The sequence below is a fragment of the Oncorhynchus kisutch genome, unplaced genomic scaffold (genome assembly GCF_002021735.2).
Source record: "Oncorhynchus kisutch isolate 150728-3 unplaced genomic scaffold, Okis_V2 scaffold4087, whole genome shotgun sequence".
Lineage (NCBI taxonomy): Eukaryota > Metazoa > Chordata > Actinopteri > Salmoniformes > Salmonidae > Oncorhynchus > Oncorhynchus kisutch.
The window spans coordinates 1-20,739 of record NW_022266032.1 but is presented as its reverse complement, the minus strand read 5'-3'; the positions used below and the strand labels follow the sequence as shown (position 1 = coordinate 20,739).

General features: G+C 43.5%; 1 protein-coding gene across 1 annotated transcript; it reads right to left on the bottom strand.

The window, feature by feature from the left end:
- Nucleotides 1-584: 584 nt before the first annotated feature.
- On the bottom strand, nucleotides 585-3,355 carry LOC109878016 (GTPase IMAP family member 7-like). The gene is made up of 3 exons (XM_031822201.1): nucleotides 3,172-3,355; nucleotides 1,394-2,482; nucleotides 585-632 (listed from the first exon to the last, which is right to left on the bottom strand). Exons 1-2 carry the CDS (start codon nucleotides 3,251-3,253, stop codon nucleotides 1,425-1,427), a joined length of 1,140 nt encoding a protein of 379 aa, XP_031678061.1. The 5' UTR covers nucleotides 3,254-3,355; the 3' UTR covers nucleotides 585-632; nucleotides 1,394-1,424.
- Between the last annotated feature and the right edge of the window lie 17,384 nt (nucleotides 3,356-20,739).

Below are 20,739 nucleotides of genomic sequence, written 5' to 3'. Positions count from 1 at the left end.
GACGATTGACTCGACATTCACCTCTCCAGAGCCCGTTGGGGAGTTGCAGCGGCGAGACAAGATCGTAAAAGGATACAATTGGATCTCACGAAAATGGGGAGAAAAACGGGGTAAAAAAATATAATAATAAAAAAATAATTTAGAGGCCCCTTAGTGTTGTGGTGATCACATTTATGCAAAATGCATAGCGCACCGAAATACATAGGTAGTCTCATAGGTAACCAATATTTGCATACTGTAACCAATATTTGCATACTGTAACGGCTTTCTTCTATCTCCTCCGACGAAGAGGTGTAGCAAGGATCGGACCAAAATGCAGCGTGGTGGTTACTCATGTTCTTTAATGTAAAATTGAACTATACATGAAATAACCAAATATACAAAAACAATAAACGTAACGTGAAAACCTATACAGCCTGTCTGGTGACTACAAACACAGAGACAGGAACAATCACCCACAAAACACTCAAAGAATATGGCTGCCTAAATATGGTTCCCAATCAGAGACAACGAAAATCACCTGCCTCTGATTAAGAACCGCCTCAAGGCAACCATAGACTTTCCTAGACAACCCTACTCAGCCACAATCCCAATACCTACTAAAACCCCAATACAAAAACACACCACAAAGTAAACCCATGTCACACCCTGGCCTGACCAAATAAATGAAGACAAACACATACTTTGACCAGGGCGTGACAGTAACCAATATTTGCATTACCTTTTTGATTGGAGGATGGCTGTGAGGGTTATCGATTCAGGATAAAATTGTCTCTTCAAGGTCATTAATAATATCCCCTAGAATTGATCGATACAACTGGACACCAACACGATCTTGTTGAACCCAAAAAATGTGATGGTTCTAATATTTGCATAACCCTTGTGATTTAAGGGTATCGATGAGGGTTATTGAATCAGGATCAAATCCTCTGATCTCTTCCAGCTCATCCAGGCCCCTAGTGCACTACTTTCTACAGTAGAAATACAGTAATGAGGTACAGTAGAAATACAGTAATGAGGTACAGTAGAAAGGAAGGCTAGAGGGAGAACACAGACCAGGGAGGAAGGATAGAGGGAGAACACAGAGCGGTGAGGGAGGGTAGATACATCAATACTGTAGATATCTAGATACCTAGAATGCCTTTACCCATTCTAACTTATTAACTATCTCTGAGTTAATGAAACATGATTTCAGATTTTTTTCTGTCTGTTTGTTTTTGTTGAGTTATAAATGTCATCCTACAGTATGTTATTATCCCTAAGCCTCTGAATAATAAACATGGTAAATAACTGATCGTGTTAGAAAGTGTTGAACAATCAAACAATGATGGTTGTCATTGTACAGTATTAATATATTGTACTGCTACTACTTGACATTAAGATGTGGAAGAGAGTGGTACTTCACATTGCCTCCTCTTCCTCATTTAATCGGAATCGTCTAAATGTTCAGCTAATTCATTTGCAAATACAGCAGCTCCAACTGGAATTGCTAATGGTCCTGCTACCACCGCTGTGAAAACAGTTGCTAACAATCCCAATATGCCATCTGACGACGACTTCCTCGTCCTCTGCTGTCTCGTCCTCTCCTCCTCTCTCGCCTTTGCTACCTGTTTTCTGATCTCCTCCTCATGTTTCTTCTTCTCCTCCTTTCTCTTCTTCTCCTCCTGTCTCTTCCTCTCCTCCTCTCTTATCTTCTCTAACCGTTTTCTGATCTCCTCCTCCTGTCTCTTCTTCTCCTCCTGTCTCTTCCTCTCCTCCTCTCTCGCCTTCTCTTCCCGTTTTCTGATCTCCTCCTCCTGTTTCTTCTTCGCCTCCTCCTCTCTCTCCTTCTCCTCCTGTCTCTTCCTCTCCTCCTCCTCTTCGATCTTCCTCTGGACCTCCTGGTACATCTCATTGGTGTAGTGTTTTCCTCCATTCTTCATCACCATCTCATCTATCTTCTTCAGCAGCTCTGTGACCTGGGTGTTGTCATTCTTCTTTTTATTATTGAAGACATGATTTCTTCCCTTAAAGACCTTGATGAGTTTCATAAGCTCCTCACTCTCACTTAGAAAGTCCACCATTGATTTGTCCTCCAGCTGGTCTCCTCCGGTGAACAGAATGATGGTGTACTTTGATGCTTCTTCTCCAAAGTTCTCCTGGATCCACTTCACAGTGTTCCTCTCCTCCTCTGTGAACCTCCCCAGTCTGATCACCAGCAGGAAGGCGTGAGGTCCTGGGACTGACATGTAGATGGCCTTTTCTATCTCACTTTTCATCTCTTCTTTAGACATTGTTGTGTCATAGAGCCCCGGGGTGTCGATGACATCAATCTTCCTCCCATCCACCACTCCACTCTGTTTCTCACAGTGAACAGTGACAGACTCAGGGGAGAGGTCTTCTCTAAACACCTTTCTCCCCAGGATGGTGTTTCCTGTTGAACTCTTCCCTGATCCAGTCTTCCCTATCAGAACTATCCTCAGGTCAGCGGGATGCCCTGAATCTGTGAAAACAGACAAGAAGTGCTTGAGTTGATTGTGATTGTCTTGATGAAAACCTAATGAAATGTGTGTGTGTCAGGCTCTAACTGTGCAGAGCACAAGCCCCATTGTCCTTCTAGTCTCTAAAGCACCCTTTTGGGTGGTAGTATAATTTCCCCCATAATATTATTTGTTACACTTGTCCACTGCTAGCAAGTTGTCGTCCAGTTCATCACCCCCCACCCCATCCGTTGGTTGAGCCTGTTTCCCAGTCTGGCCTGTATGGAGACGCCCAGCTTGAAAGACCTTAACATTTATTTAACACTTGATAATACTTGATTTAGCCTACATCATCCATATTCAGTCTGATTGGCTGATAGGAGCAGAGAGGGTAAGAAAAAACTAAGGTAAATTACAATCAGTAAAATAAATAAAGCTAACTAGCCGATGAACATCAATCATCAACATCAATGATCAGCTGATAACCCCCCTTCTTTTCCCCCTGTCAATCATGTCTTTATGAGGCGCTGAACTAGTTTGTAATGATGAGTGTGTTGTATACATAAATAGGCCTATTTAAACATGTAAAAATGTGTGTGTGTGTGTGTGTGTGTGTGTGTGTGTGTGTGTGTGTGTGTGTGTGTGTGTGTGTGTGTGTGTGTGTGTGTGTGTGTGTGTGTGTGTGTGTGTGTGCGTGCGTGCGTGCGTGCACCTTGGCATTGACCAGTGAAGGCTTGCAGACAGAATATCAACAGTAACAGAATCTTCAGAGTCCCTCCTCTTCTTCGTCCCATATCTGTTACAGTGACCAATCAAAAACATGGAATTAGATGATGATCTCATTACAAATTACAAAGTCCACAAACTAAATTAGAATTTCTTCTCAGCTATTTCACTGTAAAACAATGTAAACCAGGGGCGTAAAACTCATGGAGGCCTAATGTCTGCAGGTTTTTGTTTTTTCCTTTCAATTAAGACCAGATGAGGACAGTTCCTTACTAATTAAGGACTTTACTTCATCAATCAATTACAAGGGAAGAGGGAAACCCTGTAGACCAGGGCAGCCCAACACTTTTCCTGGAGATCTACTGCCCTGTAAGTTTTCAGTCCAAACCTAATTCAGCATCTCCAGGAAGAGGGTTGAACTGGAAAACAACAGGACAGTAGATCTCCAGGAAGAGGGTTTAACTGGAAACCAACAGGACAGTAGATCTCCAGGAAGAGGGTTGAACTGGAAACCAACAGGACAGTAGATCTCCAGGAAGAGGGTTGGACTGGAAACCAACAGGACAGTAGATCTCCAGGAAGAGGGTTGAACTGGAAACCAACAGGACAGTAGATCTCCAGGAAGAGGGTTGAACTGGAAACCAACAGGACAGTAGATCTCCAGGAAGAGGGTTGAACTGGAAACCAACAGGACAGTAGATCTCCAGGAAGAGAGTTGGACTGGAAACCAACAGGACAGTAGATCTCCAGGAAGAGGGTTGGACTGGAAACCAACAGGACAGTAGATCTCCAGGAAGAGGGTTGGACTGGAAACCAACAGGACAGTAGATCTCCAGGAAGAGGGTTGAACTGGAAACCAACAGGACAGTAGATCTCCAGGAAGAGGGTTGGACTGGAAACCAACAGGACAGTAGATCTACAGGAAGAGGGTTTAACTGGAAACCAACAGGACAGTAGATCTCCAGGAAGAGGGTTGAACTGGAAACCAACAGGACAGTAGATCTCCAGGAAGAGGGTTGGACTGGAAACCAACAGGACAGTAGATCTCCAGGAAGAGGGTTGGACTGGAAACCAACAGGACAGTAGATCTCCAGGAAGAGGGTTGAACTGGAAACCAACAGGACAGTAGATCTCCAGGAAGAGGGTTGAACTGGAAACCAACAGGACAGTAGATCTCCAGGAAGAGGGTTGAACTGGAAACCAACAGGACAGTAGATCTCCAGGAAGAGGGTTGAACTGGAAACCAACAGGAAAGTAGATCTCCAGGAAGAGGGTTCAACTGGAAACCAACAGGACAGTAGATCTCCAGGAAGAGGGTTGAACTGAAAACCAACAGGACAGTAGATCTCCAGGAAGAGGGTTGAACTGGAAACCAACAGGACAGTAGATCTCCAGGAAGAGGGTTGAACTGAAAACCAACAGGACAGTAGATCTCCAGGAAGAGGGTTGAACTGGAAACCAACAGGACAGTAGATCTCCAGGAAGAGGGTTTAACTGGAAACCAACAGGACAGTAGATCTCCAGGAAGAGGGTTGAACTGGAAACCAACAGGACAGTAGATCTCCAGGAAGAGGGTTGGACTGGAAACCAACAGGACAGTAGATCTCCAGGAAGAGGGTTGAACTGGAAACCAACAGGACAGTAGATCTCCAGGAAGAGGGTTGAACTGGAAACCAACAGGACAGTAGATCTCCAGGAAGAGAGTTGGACTGGAAACCAACAGGACAGTAGATCTCCAGGAAGAGGGTTGAACTGGAAACCAACAGGACAGTAGATCTCCAGGAAGAGGGTTTAACTGGAAACCAACAGGACAGTAGATCTCCAGGAAGAGGGTTGAACTGGAAACCAACAGGACAGTAGATCTCCAGGAAGAGGGTTGGACTGGAAACCAACAGGACAGTAGATCTCCAGGAAGAGGGTTGAACTGGAAACCAACAGGACAGTAGATCTCCAGGAAGAGGGTTGAACTGGAAACCAACAGGACAGTAGATCTCCAGGAAGAGAGTTGGACTGGAAACCAACAGGACAGTAGATCTCCAGGAAGAGGGTTGAACTGGAAACCAACAGGACAGTAGATCTCCAGGAAGAGGGTTGGACTGGAAACCAACAGGACAGTAGATCTCCAGGAAGAGGGTTGAACTGGAAACCAACAGGACAGTAGATCTCCAGGAAGAGGGTTGGACTGGAAACCAACAGGACAGTAGATCTCCAGGAAGAGGGTTGGACTGGAAACCAACAGGACAGTAGATCTCCAGGAAGAGGGTTGAACTGGAAACCAACAGGACAGTAGATCTCCAGGAAGAGGGTTGAACTGGAAACCAACAGGACAGTAGATCTCCAGGAAGAGGGTTGAACTGGAAACCAACAGGACAGTAGATCTCCAGGAAGAGGTTTGAACTGGAAACCAACAGGACAGAAGATCTCCAGGAAGAGGGTTGGACTGGAAACCAACAGGACAGTAGATCTCCAGGAAGAGGGTTGAACTGGAAACCAACAGGACAGTAGATCTCCAGGAAGAGGGTTGGACTGGAAACCAACAGGACAGTAGATCTCCAGGAAGAGGGTTGAACTGAAAACCAACAGGACAGTAGATCTCCAGGAAGAGGGTTGAACTGGAAACCAACAGGACAGTAGATCTCCAGGAAGAGGGTTTAACTGGAAACCAACAGGACAGTAGATCTCCAGGAAGAGGGTTGAACTGGAAACCAACAGGACAGTAGATCTCCAGGAAGAGGGTTGGACTGGAAACCAACAGGACAGTAGACCTCCAGGAAGAGGGTTGAACTGGAAACCAACAGGACAGTAGATCTCCAGGAAGAGGGTTGAACTGGAAACCAACAGGACAGTAGATCTCCAGGAAGAGAGTTGGACTGGAAACCAACAGGACAGTAGATCTCCAGGAAGAGGGTTGAACTGGAAACCAACAGGACAGTAGATCTCCAGGAAGAGGGTTGGACTGGAAACCAACAGGACAGTAGATCTACAGGAAGAGGGTTTAACTGGAAACCAACAGGACAGTAGATCTCCAAGAAGAGGGTTGAACTGGAAACCAACAGGACAGTAGATCTCCAGGAAGAGGGTTGGACTGGAAACCAACAGGACAGTAGATCTCCAGGAAGAGGGTTGGACTGGAAACCAACAGGACAGTAGATCTCCAGGAAGAGGGTTGAACTGGAAACCAACAGGACAGTAGATCTCCAGGAAGAGGGTTGAACTGGAAACCAACAGGACAGTAGATCTCCAGGAAGAGGGTTGAACTGGAAACCAACAGGACAGTAGATCTCCAGGAAGAGGTTTGAACTGGAAACCAACAGGACAGAAGATCTCCAGGAAGAGGGTTGGACTGGAAACCAACAGGACAGTAGATCTCCAGGAAGAGGGTTGAACTGGAAACCAACATGACAGTAGATCTCCAGGAAGAGGGTTGGACTGGAAACCAACAGGACAGTAGATCTCCAGGAAGAGGGTTGAACTGGAAACCAACAGGACAGTAGATCTCCAGGAAGAGGGTTGAACTGGAAACCAACAGGACAGTAGATCTCCAGGAAGAGGGTTGGACTGGAAACCAACAGGACAGTAAATCTCCAGGAAGAGGGTTGGACTGGAAACCAACAGGACAGTAGATCTCCAGGAAAAGGGTTGAACTGGAAACCAACAGGACAGTAGATCTCCAGGAAGAGGGTTGGACTGGAAACCAACAGGACAGTAGATCTCCAGGAAGAGGGTTGGACTGGAAACCAACAGGACAGTAGATCTCCAGGAAGAGGGTTGGACTGGAAACCAACAGGACAGTAGATCTCCAGGAAGAGGGTTTAACTGGAAACCAACAGGACAGTAGATCTCCAGGAAGAGGGTTTAACTGGAAACCAACAGGACAGTAGATCTCCAGGAAGAGGGTTGGACTGGAAACCAACAGGACAGTAGATCTCCAGGAAGAGGGTTGGACTGGAAACCAACAGGACAGTAGATCTCCAGGAAGAGGGTTGGACTGGAAACCAACAGGACAGTAGATCTCCAGGAAGAGGGTTTAACTGGAAACCAACAGGACAGTAGATCTCCAGGAAGAGGGTTTAACTGGAAACCAACAGGACAGTAGATCTCCAGGAAGAGGGTTGGACTGGAAACCAACAGGACAGTAGATCTCCAGGAAGAGGGTTGGACTGGAAACCAACAGGACAGTAGATCTCCAGGAAGAGGGTTGAACTGGAAACCAACAGGACAGTAGATCTCCAGGAAGAGGGTTTAACTGGAAACCAACAGGACAGTAGATCTCCAGGAAGAGGGTTGAACTGGAAACCAACAGGACAGTAGATCTCCAGGAAGAGGTTTGAACTGGAAACCAACAGGACAGAAGATCTCCAGGAAGAGGGTTGGACTGGAAACCAACAGGACAGTAGATCTCCAGGAAGAGGGTTGGACTGGAAACCAACAGGACAGTAAATCTCCAGGAAGAGGGTTGGACTGGAAACCAACAGGACAGTAGATCTCCAGGAAGAGGGTTGAACTGGAAACCAACAGGACAGTAGATCTCCAGGAAGAGGGTTGGACTGGAAACCAACAGGACAGTAGATCTCCAGGAAGAGGGTTGAACTGGAAACCAACAGGACAGTAGATCTCCAGGAACTGGAAACCAACAGGACAGAAGATCTCCAGGAAGAGGGTTGGACTGGAAACCAACAGGACAGTAGATCTCCAGGAAGAGGGTTGAACTGGAAACCAACAGGACAGTAGATCTCCAGGAAGAGGGTTGAACTGGAAACCAACAGGACAGTAGATCTCCAGGAAGAGGGTTGGACTGGAAACCAACAGGACAGTAAATCTCCAGGAAGAGGGTTGGACTGGAAACCAACAGGACAGTAGATCTCCAGGAAAAGGGTTGAACTGGAAACCAACAGGACAGTAGATCTCCAGGAAGAGGGTTGGACTGGAAACCAACAGGACAGTAGATCTCCAGGAAGAGGGTTGGACTGGAAACCAACAGGACAGTAGATCTCCAGGAAGAGGGTTGGACTGGAAACCAACAGGACAGTAGATCTCCAGGAAGAGGGTTGGACTGGAAACCAACAGGACAGTAGATCTCCAGGAAGAGGGTTGGACTGGAAACCAACAGGACAGTAGATCTCCAGGAAGAGGGTTGAACTGGAAACCAACAGGACAGTAGATCTCCAGGAAGAGGGTTTAACTGGAAACCAACAGGACAGTAGATCTCCAGGAAGAGGGTTGAACTGGAAACCAACAGGACAGTAGATCTCCAGGAAGAGGTTTGAACTGGAAACCAACAGGACAGAAGATCTCCAGGAAGAGGGTTGGACTGGAAACCAACAGGACATTAGATCTCCAGGAAGAGGGTTGGACTGGAAACCAACAGGACAGTAAATCTCCAGGAAGAGGGTTGGACTGGAAACCAACAGGACAGTAGATCTCCAGGAAGAGGGTTGAACTGGAAACCAACAGGACAGTAGATCTCCAGGAAGAGGGTTGGACTGGAAACCAACAGGACAGTAGATCTCCAGGAAGAGGGTTGAACTGGAAACCAACAGGACAGTAGATCTCCAGGAACTGGAAACCAACAGGACAGAAGATCTCCAGGAAGAGGGTTGGACTGGAAACCAACAGGACAGTAGATCTCCAGGAAGAGGGTTGAACTGGAAACCAACAGGACAGTAGATCTCCAGGAAGAGGGTTTAACTGGAAACCAACAGGACAGTAGATCTCCAGGAAGAGGGTTTAACTGGAAACCAACAGGACAGTAGATCTCCAGGAAGAGGGTTGAACTGGAAACCAACAGGACAGTAGATCTCCAGGAAGAGGGTTGGACTGGAAACCAACAGGACAGTAGATCTCCAGGAAGAGGGTTGAACTGGAAACCAACAGGACAGTAGATCTCCAGGAAGAGGGTTGGACTGGAAACCAACAGGACAGTAGATCTCCAGGAAGAGGGTTGAACTGGAAACCAACAGGACAGTAGATCTCCAGGAAGAGGGTTTAACTGGAAACCAACAGGACAGTAGATCTCCAGGAAGAGGGTTGAACTGGAAACCAACAGGACAGTAGATCTCCAGGAAGTGGGTTGGACTGGAAACCAACAGGACAGTAAATCTCCAGGAAGAGGGTTTAACTGGAAACCAACAGGACAGTAGATCTCCAGGAAGTGGGTTGGACTGGAAACCAACAGGACAGTAAATCTCCAGGAAGAGGTTTTAACTGGAAACCAACAGGACAGTAGATCTCCAGGAAGAGGGTTGAACTGAAAACCAACAGGACAGTAGATCTCCAGGAAGAGGGTTGGACTGGAAACCAACAGGACAGTAGATCTCCAGGAAGAGGGTTGAACTGGAAACCAACAGGACAGTAGATCTCCAGGAAGAGGGTTGGACTGGAAACCAACAGGACAGTAGATCTCCAGGAAGAGGGTTGGACTGGAAACCAACAGGACAGTAGATCTCCAGGAAGAGAGTTGAATCTCGAGCATCTCGCCTATTATCAACGGGTTACCAATGTAATTAGTACAGAACAAATATTTTTGGAATCATACCCATGTTTTATGGTCTGATATACCACCAATCAGCATTCAGGGCTCGAACCACCTAGTTTATAATAGTTTATATAGTTTGAAAGGACACACACAGGTGTCTATGGATGGTTCATGGAAGGGAGGATGGATGGTTGTGGTTTGATTTGGATGGTTGTGGTTTGATTTCATTGGTCGATTTACAAATATAAATGGTACAAATCAAAATTATCTCTCTACTGGTACAATGAGGACAACTGCCTCCCTCATCTCTCTCTACTGGTACCATGAGGACAACTGCCTCCCTCATCTCTCTCTACTGGTACCATGAGCACAGCTGTCTCCCTCATCTCTCTCTACTGGTACCATGAGGACAGCTGTCTCCCTCGTCATACTCTACTGGTACCATGAGGACAGCTGTCTCCCTCATCTCTCTCTACTGGTACCATGAGGACAGCTGTCTCCCTCGTCATACTCTACTGGTACCATGAGGACAGCTGTCTCCCTCATCTCTCTCTACTGGTACCCTGAGTACAGCCGTCTCCCTCGTCATTCTCTACTGGTACCATGAGGACAGCTGTCTCCCTCATCTCTCTCTACTGGTACCATGAGGACAGCTGTCTCCCTCGTCATACTCTACTGGTACCATGAGGACAACTGCCTCCCTCATCTCTCTCTACTGGTACCATGAGGACAGCTGCCTCCCTCATCTCTCTCTACTGGTACCATGAGGACAGCTGTCTCCCTCATCTCTCTCTACTGGTACCATGAGGACAGCTGTTTCCCTCATCGCTCTCTACTGGTACCCTGAGTACAGCTGCCTCCCTCATCTCTCTACTGGTACCATGAGGACAGCTGCCTCCCTCATCTCTATCCACTGGTACCATGAGGACAGCTGTCTCTCTCATCTCTTTACTGGTACCATGAGCACAGCTGTCTCCCTCATCCCTCTCTACTGGTACCATGAGGACAGCTGTCTCCCTCGTCATACTCTACTGGTACCATGAGGACAGCTGTCTCCCTCATCTCTCTACTGGTACCATGAGGACAGCTGTCTCTCTCATCTCTCTACTGGTACCATGAGGACAACTGTCTCCCTCATCTCTCTCTACTGGTACCCTGAGTACAGCTGTCTCCCTCGTCATTCTCTACTGGTACCATGAGGACAGCCGTCTCCCTCATCTCTCTACTGGTACCATGAGGACAGCTGTCTCCCTCATCTCTCTCTACTGGTACCATGAGGACAGCTGTCTCCCTCATCTCTCTACTGGTACCATGAGGACAGCTGTCTCCCTCATCTCTCTCTACTGGTACCATGAGGACAGCTGTCTCCCTCATCTCTCTCTACTGGTACCATGAGGACAGCTGTCTCCCTCGTCATACTCTACTGGTACCATGAGGACAGCTGTCTCCCTTGTCATACTCTACTGGTACCATGAGGACAACTGTCTCCCTCGTCATACTCTACTGGTACCATGAATGTGGGCAAGTTGTCTAGTTGTCTATATCATGAATGTGGGCTAGTTGTCTATATCATGAATGTGGGCTAGTTGTCTAGTTGTCTATATCATGAATGTGGGCTAGTTGTCTATATCATTAATGTGGGCTAGTTGTCCGTAGTTGTCTATATCATTAATGTGGGCTAGTTGTCTATATCATGAATGTGGGCTAGTTGTCCGTAGTTGTCTATATCATTAATGTGGGCTAGTTGTCTATATCATGAATGTGGGCTAGTTGTCCGTAGTTGTCTATATCATTAATGTGGGCTAGTTGTCTATATCATGAATGTGGGCTAGTTGTCTAGTTGTCTATATCATGAATGTGGGCTGATTGTCTATATCATGAATGTGGGCTAGTTGTCTATATCATGAATGTGGGCTAGTTGTCTAGTTGTCTATATCATGAATGTGGGCTAATTGTCTATATCATGAATGTGGGCTAGTTGTCTATATCATTAATGTGGGCTAGTTGTCTAGTTGTCTATATCATGAATGTGGGCTAGTTGTCTAGTTGTCTATATCATGAATGTGGGCTAGTTGTCCATAGTTGTCTATATCATTAATGTGGGCTAGTTGTCTAGTTGTCTATATCATTAATGTGGGCTAGTTGTCCATAGTTGTCTATATCATGAATGTGGGCTAGTTGTCCATAGTTGTCTATATCATGAATGTGGGCTAGTTGTCCATAGTTGTCTATATCATGAATGTGGGCTAGTTGTCCATAGTTGTCTATATCATGAATATGGGCTAGTTGTCTAGTTGTCTATATCATGAATGTGGGCTAGTTGTCCATAGTTGTCTATATCATGAATGTGGGCTAGTTGTCTAGTTGTCTATATCATGAATGTGGGCTAGTTGTCTAGTTGTCTATATAATTAATGTGGGCTAGTTGTCTAGTTGTCTATATCATGAATGTGGGCTAGTTGTCCATAGTTGTCTATATCATCAATGTGGGCTAGTTGCCTATATCATGAATGTGGGCTAGTTGTCCATAGTTGTCTATATCATGAATGTGGGCTAGTTGTCTAGTTGTCTATATCATGAATGTGGGCTAGTTGTCCGTAGTTGTCTATATCATTAATGTGGGCTAGTTGTCTAGTTGTCTATATCATGAATGTGGGCTAGATGCCTATATCATGAATGTGGGCTAGTTGTCTATATCATGAATGTGGGCTAGCTGTCTATATCAAGAGTATGGGCTAGTTGTCCATAGTTGTCTATATCATGAATGTGGGCTAGTTGTCCGTAGTTGTCTGTATCATTAATGTGGGCTAGTTGTCTAGTTGTCTATATCATGAATGTGGGCTAGTTGTCTAGTTGACTATATCATTAATGTGGGCTAGTTGTCTATATCATGAATGTGGGCTTGTTGTCCATAGTTGTCTATATCATGAATGTGGGCTAGTTGTCTAGTTGTCTATATATTGAATGTGGGCTAGTTGTCCATAGTTGTCTATATCATCAATGTGGGCTAATTGTCCATAGTTGGCTATATCATGAATGTGGGCTAGTTGTCTAGTTGTCTATATCATGAATGTGGGCTAGTTGTCTAGTTGTCTATATCATGAATGTGGGATAGTTGTCCATAGTTGTCTATATCATGAATGTGGGCAAGTTGTCTATATCATGAATGTGGGCTAGTTGTCTAGTTGTCTATATCATGAATGTGGGCTAGTTGTCTATATCATTAATGTGGGCTAGTTGTCCGTAGTTGTCTATATCATTAATGTGGGCTAGTTGTCTATATCATGAATGTGGGCTAGTTGTCCATAGTTGTCTATATCATTAATGTGGGCTAGTTGTCTATATCATGAATGTGGGCTAGTTGTCCATAGTTGTCTATATCATTAATGTGGGCTAGTTGTCTATATCATGAATGTGGGCTAGTTGTCTAGTTGTCTATATCATGAATGTGGGCTGATTGTCTATATCATGAATGTGGGCTAGTTGTCTATATCATGAATGTTGGCTAGTTGTCTAGTTGTCTATATCATGAATGTGGGCTAGTTGTCTATATCATTAATGTGGGCTAGTTGTCTAGTTGTCTATATCATGAATGTGGGCTAGTTGTCTAGTTGTCTATATCATGAATGTGGGCTAGTTGTCCATAGTTGTCTATATCATTAATGTGGGCTAGTTGTCTAGTTGTCTATATCATGAATGTGGGCTAGTTGTCCATAGTTGTCTATATCATTAATGTGGGCTAGTTGTCTAGTTGTCTATATCATTAATGTGGGCTAGTTGTCCATAGTTGTCTATATCATGAATGTGGGCTAGTTGTCCATAGTTGTCTATATCATGAATGTGGGCTAGTTGTCCATAGTTGTCTATATCATGAATGTGGGCTAGTTGTCTAGTTGTCTATATCATGAATGTGGGCTAGTTGTCTAGTTGTCTATATAATTAATGTGGGCTAGTTGTCTAGTTGTCTATATCATGAATGTGGGCTAGTTGTCCATAGTTGTCTATATCATCAATGTGGGCTAGTTGCCTATATCATGAATGTGGGCTAGTTGTCCATAGTTGTCTATATCATTAATGTGGGCTAGTTGTCTAGTTGTCTATATCATGAATGTGGGCTAGCTGTCTATATCATGAATGTGGGCTAGTTGTCTAGTTGTCTATATCATGAATGTGGGCTAGTTGTCTAGTTGTCTATATCATAATGTGGGCTAGTTGTCTAGTTGTCTATATCATGAATGTTTTCTAGTTGTCCATAGTTGTCTATATCATCAATGTGGGCTAGTTGTCTAGTTGTCTATATCATAATGTGGGCTAGTTGTCCATAGTTGTCTATATCATGAATGTGGGCTAGTTGCCTATATCATGAATGTGGGCTAGTTGTCTAGTTGTCTATATCATGAATGTGGGCTAGTTGTCTATATCATGAATGTGGGCTAGTTGTCTATATCATTAATGTGGGCTAGTTGTCTAGTTGTCTATATCATTAATGTGGGCTAGTTGTCTAGTTGTCTATATCATAATGTGGGCTAGTTGTCTAGTTGTCTATATCATGAATGTTGGCTAGTTGTCTATATCATGAATAGTGGGCTAATTGTCCATAGTTATCTATATCATTAATGTGGGCTAGTTGTCTAGTTGTCTATATCATTAATGTGGGCTAGTTGTCCGTAGTTGTCTATATCATGAATGTGGGCTAGTTGTCCATAGTTGTCTATATCATGAATGTGGGCTAGTTGTCCATAGTTGTCTATATCATGAATGTGGGCTAGTTGTCCATAGTTGTCTATATCATGAATATGGGCTAGTTGTCTAGTTGTCTATATCATGAATGTGGGCTAGTAGTCCATAGTTGTCTATATCATGAACGTGGGCTAGTTGTCTAGTTGTCTATATCATGAATGTGGGCTAGTTGTCTAGTTGTCTATATCATTAATGTGGGCTAGTTGTCTAGTTGTCTATATCATGAATGTGGGCTAGTTGTCCATAGTTGTCTATATCATCAATGTGGGCTAGTTGTCTAGTTGTCTATATCATGAATGTGGGCTAGTTGTCCATAGTTGTCTATATCATTAATGTGGGCTAGTTGTCTAGTTGTCTATATCATTAATGTGGGCTAGCTGTCTATATGATGAATGTGGGCTAGTTGTCTAGTTGTCTATATCATGAATGTGGGCTAGTTGTCTAGTTGTCTATATCATAATGTGGGCTAGTTGTCTAGTTGTCTATAGCATGAATGTGGACTAGTTGTCCATAGTTGTCTATATCATCAATGTGGGCTAGTTGTCTAGTTGTCTATATCATAATGTGGGCTAGTTGTCCATAGTTGTCTATATCATGAATGTGGGCTAGTTGTCTATATCATTAATGTAGGCTAGTTGTCTAGTTGTCTATATCATTAATGTGGGCTAGTTGTCTAGTTGTCTATATCATAATGTGGGCTAGTTGTCTAGTTGTCTATATCATGAATGTGGGCTAGTTGCCTATATCATGAATGTGGGCTAGTTGTCTAGTTGTCTATATCATGAATGTGGGCTAGTTGTCTATATCATGAATGTGGGCTAGTTGTCTATATCATTAATGTGGGCTAGTTGTCTAGTTGTCTATATCATTAATGTGGGCTAGTTGTCTAGTTGTCTATATCATAATGTGGGCTAGTTGTCTAGTTGTGCTTCTACACCTGCATTGCTTGCTGTTTGGGGTTTTAGGCTGGGTTTCTGTACAGCACTTTGAGATATCAGCTGATGTACGAAGGGCTATATAAATAAATTTGATTTGATTTGATTTGATTTGATTTGTCTATATCATGAATGTGGGCTAGTTGTCTATATCATGAATGTGGGCTAGTTGTCCATAGTTGTCTATATCATTAATGTGGGCTAGTTGTCTAGTTGTCTATATCATGAATGTGGGCTAGTTTGTCCATAGTTGTCTATATCATTAATGTGGGCTAGTTGTCTAGTTGTCTATAGCATTAATGTGGGCTAGTTGTCCGTAGTTGTCTATATCATGAATGTGGGCTAGTTGTCCATAGTTGTCTATATCATGAATGTGGGCTAGTTGTCCATAGTTGTCTATATCATGAATATGGGCTAGTTGTCTAGTTGTATATATCATGAATGTGGGCTAGTTGTCCATAGTTGTCTATATCATGAATGTGGGCTAGTTGTCTAGTTGTCTATATCATGAATGTGGGCTAGTTGTCTAGTTGTCTATATCATTAATGTGGGCTAGTTGTCTAGTTGTCTATATCATGAATGTGGGCTAGTTGTCCATAGTTGTCTATATCATTAATGTGGGCTAGTTGTCTAGTTGTCTATATCATGAATGTGGGCTAGTTGTCCATAGTTGTCTATATCATTAATGTGGGCTAGTTGTCTAGTTGTCTATATCATTAATGTGGGCTAGCTGTCTATATGAAGAATGTGGGCTAGTTGTCTAGTTGTCTATATCATGAATGTGGGCTAGTTGTCTAGTTGTCTATATCATAATGTGGGGCTAGTTGTCTAGTTGTCTATAGCATGAATGTGGGCTAGTTGTCCATAGTTGTCTATATCATCAATGTGGGCTAGTTGTCTAGTTGTCTATATCATAATGTGGGCTAGTTGTCCATAGTTGTCTATATCATGAATGTGGGCTAGTTGCCTATTTCATGAATGTGGGCTAGTTGTCTAGTTGTCTATATCATGATTGTGGGCTAGTTGGCCATAGTTGTCTATATCATGAATGTGGGCTAGTTGTCCATAGTTGTCTATTATCATGAATGTAGGGCTAGTTGTCATAGTTGTCTACTATCAGAATTGTGGGGCTAGTTTGTCCTATATCACTGAATGGTGTGGCTAGTGTCTAGTGTCTATATCATTGAATGTTGGCTAGTTGTCGTAGTTTGTCTATATCATTAATGTGGGCCTAGTTGTCTAGTTGTCTATACATGAATGTGGGCTAGCTTGTCGATATCATGAATGTGGGCTAGTTGTCTATATCATGAATGTTGGGCTAGCTGTCTATATCACGAGTATGGGCTAGTTGTCCACCTAGTTGTCTATATCATGCATGATGGTGGCTAGTTTTGTCCGTAGTTTGTCTATATCATTAATGTGGGCTAGTTGTCTAGTTGTCTATATCATGAATGTGGGCTAGTTGTCTAGTTGACTATATCATTAATGTGGGCTAGTTGTCTATATCATGAATGTGGGGCTTGTTGGTCCATAGTTGTCTATATCATGAATGTGGGCTAGTTGTCTAGTTGTCTATATTTGAATGTGGGCTAGTTGTCCATAGTTGTCTATATCATGAATGTGGGCTAGTTGTCTAGTTGTCATATAATTAATGTGGGCTAGTTGTCTAGTTGTCTATATCATGAATGTGGGCTAGTTGTCTATATCATGAATGTGGGCTAGTTGTCTATATCATTAATGTGGGCTAGTTGTCTATATCATGAATGTGGGCTAGTTGTCTATATCATGAAGTGGGCTAGTTGTCTATATCATGAATGTGGGCTAGTTGTCTATATCATGAATGTTGGGCTAGTTGTCTATATCATGAGCAAATGAGCAGGGTAATACAGTCAAATATAACATGAAAAGTAACCCAGGATAGTATGGTTGTTATGAAGGACAGGTAGTATGGTTGTTATGAAGGACAGGTTAGTATGATGTTGTTATGAAGGACAGGTTAGTATGGTTGTTATGAAGGACAGGATAGTTTGGTTGTTATGAAGGACAGGATAGTATGGTTGTTATGAAGGACAGGATAGTATGGTTGGTTATGAAGGACAGGTTGGTATGGTTGTTATGAAGGACAGGATAGTATGGTTGTTATCAAGGACAGGTTAGTATGGTTGTTATGAAGGACAGGATAGTATGGTTGTTATCAAGGACAGGTTAGTATGGTTGTTATCAAGGACAAGGTTTGTATGGTTGTTATGAAGGACAGGTAGTATGGTTGTTATCAAGGACAGTTAGTATGGTTGGTATGAAGGACAGGATAGTATGGTTGTTATCAAGGACAGGTTTGTATGGTTGTTATGAAGGACAGGTTAGTATGGTTGTTATCAAGGACAGGTTAGTATGGTGTTATCAAGGACAGGTTTGTATGGTTGTTATGAAGGACAGGTTTGTATGGTTGTTATGAAGGACAGGATAGTATGGTTGTTATCAAGGACAGGTTTGTATGGTTGTTATGAAGGACAGGTTAGTATGGTTGTTATGAAGGACAGGTTAGTATGGTTGTTATCAAGGACAGGTTAGTATGGTTGTTATGAAGGACAGGTTAGTATGGTTGTTATCAAGGACAGGTTAGTATGGTTGTTATGAAGGACAGGATAGTATGTTTGTTATGAAGGACAGGTTAGTATGGTTGTTATCAAGGACAGGTTAGTATGGTTGTTATGAAGGACAGGTTAGTATGGTTGTTATCAAGGACAGGTTTGTATGGTTGTTATCAAGGACAGGTTGTATGGTTGTTATGAAGGACAGGATAGTATGGTTGTTATCAAGGACAGGTTAGTATGGTTGTTATCAAGGACAGGTTAGTATGGTTGTTATCAAGGACAGGTATGTATGGTTGTTATGAAGGACAGGATAGTATGGTTGTTATCAAGGACAGGTTAGTATGGTTGTTATGAAGGACAGGTTAGTATGGTTGTTATGAAGGACAGGTTTGTATGGTTGTTATCAAGGACAGGTTAGTATGGTTGTTATGAAGGACAGGTTAGTATGGTTGTTATCAAGGACAGGTTTGTATGGTGTTATGAAGGACAAGATAGTATGGTTGTTATCAAGGACAGGTTTGTATGGTTGTTATGAAGGACAGGTTGTATGGTTGTTATGAAGGACAGGATAGTATGGTTGTTATGAAGGACAGGATAGTATGGTTGTTATCCAAGGGACAGTTTGTATGGTTGTTATGAAGGACAGGTTAGTATGGTTGTTATGAAGGACAGGATAGTATGGTTTTATGAAGGACAGGATAGTATGGATTTGTATCAAGGACAGGTTTGTATGGTTGTATGAAGGACAGGTTAGTAGTGTTGTTATCAAGGACAGGTTTGTATGGTTGTTATGAAGGACAGGTTAGTATGGTTGTTGAAGGACAGGATAGTATGGTTGTTATGAAGGACAGGATAGTATGGTTGTTATCAAGGACAGGTTTGTATGGTTGTTATGAAGGACAGGTTAGTATGGTTGTTATGAAGGACAGGATAGTATGGTTTTTATGAAGGACAGGATAGTATGGTTGTTATCAAGGACAGGTTGTATGGTTGTTATCAAGGACAGGTTAGTATGGTTGTTATCAAGGACAGATTTGTATGGTGTTATGAAGGACAGGATACCAATCATGGTTCTGAACGCTTCACTTCTCTGTGTGAATGAAATAGGACCTCACTTTTCTGTGTGTGTATGTGTGTGTGTGTGTGTGTGTGTGTGTGTTGTGTGTGTGTGGTGTGTGTGTGTGTGTGTGTGTGTGTGGTGTGTGTGTGTGTGTGTGTGGTGTGGTGTGTGTGTGTGTGGTGTGTGGTGTGTGTGTGTGTGTGTGTGTGTGTGTGTGTGTGTGTGTGTGCGCGCTCACTCGCGTTTCCATGCTCACTCGTGTGTATGTCATATATGTGTGTGAATGCCTGCCATTCAATCCCACAGTGTGTAGTTCTGCATTGTCCCACAGTGTGTAGTTCTGCATTGTCCCACAGTGTGTAGTTCTGCATTGTCCCACAGTGTGTAGTTGTGCATTGTCCCACAGTGTGTAGTTCTGCATTGTCCCACAGTGTGTGGTTCTACATTGTCCCACATTGTGTGGTTCTGCATTGTCCACAGTGTGTAGTTCTGCATTCTCCCCACAGTGTGTGGTTCTGCATTGTCCCACATTGTGTAGTTGTGCATTCTCCCACAGTGTGTGGTTCTGCATTGTCCCACATTGTGTAGTTGTGCATTGTCCCACAGTGTGTAGTTGTGCATTGTCCCACAGTGTGTAGTTGTGCATTGTCCCACAGTGTGAAGTTCTGCATTGTTGTGCATTGTGTAGTTGTGCATTCTCCCACAGTGTGTGGTTCTGCATTGTCCCACAGTGTGTAGTTGTGCATTCTCCCACAGTGTGTGGTTTTGCATTGTCCCACATTGTGTAGTTGTGCATTCTCCCACAGTGTGTGGTTCTGCATTGTCCCACATTGTGTAGTTGTGCATTGTCCCACAGTGTGTAGTTGTGCATTGTCCCACAGTGTGTAGTTGTGCATTGTCCCACAGTGTGTGGTTCTGCATTGTTGTGCATTGTGTAGTTGTGCATTGTCCCACAGTGTGTAGTTGTTCATTGTCCCACATTGTGTGGTTCTGCATTGTTGTGCATTGTGTAGTTGTACATTGTCCCACAGTGTGTAGTTCTGCATTGTCCCACAGTGTGTAGTTGTGCATTGTCCCACATTGTGTAGTTGTGCATTGTCCCACAGTGTGTAGTTGTACATTGTCCCACACTGTGTAGTTGTACATTGTCCCACATTGTGTAGTTGTATATTGTCCCACATTGTGTAGTTGTATATCGTCCCACGTAACGAGTCAGTCAGTCTGTCTATACCAGAGAAGCTGTGTGTCCAAGTGATTGTGCCGTTTCTAAAGTCGACCTCTGTGAGAGGGGTCACAGGCAGACAAACATTCCAACAAAACAGCCCAGCTGTCACGGCCGTCCTCCTCTTCATCTGAAGAGGAGAGGCGAGAAGGATCGGACCAAAATGCGCGTCGTAAGTGTCCATGGTAAATCTTTAATAAAGCAAGTACTGACACTGTATACAAAACAATAAACAAATGACGACCGTGAAGCTACAACATAGACAATCACCCCCAAACAAACAGTGCAACCCAGGCTACCTAAGTATGATTCTCAATCAGAGACAACTAATGACACCTGCCTCTGATTGAGAACCATACTAGGCCGAAACATAGAAATACCCAAATCATAGAAAAACAAACATAGACTGCCACCCAACTCACGCCCTGACCATACTAAATAAATACAAAACAAAGGAAATAAAGGTCAGAACGAGCCGCAGCAGTCACGTGCCTTCATGTGGCAGACTGTTCATGCAATATGAACCTTC

Excerpts from the sequence above, each read along its gene's own strand:
- LOC109878016 (XM_031822201.1), bottom strand. The coding sequence starts at position 3,253 with ATGGGACGAAGAAGAGGAGGGACTCTGAAGATTCTGTTACTGTTGATA. Across the intron at positions 2,483-3,171 it reads CTTCACTGGTCAATGCCAAG|ATTCAGGGCATCCCGCTGAC; the intron begins GTGCACGCACGC and ends CTGTTTTCACAG.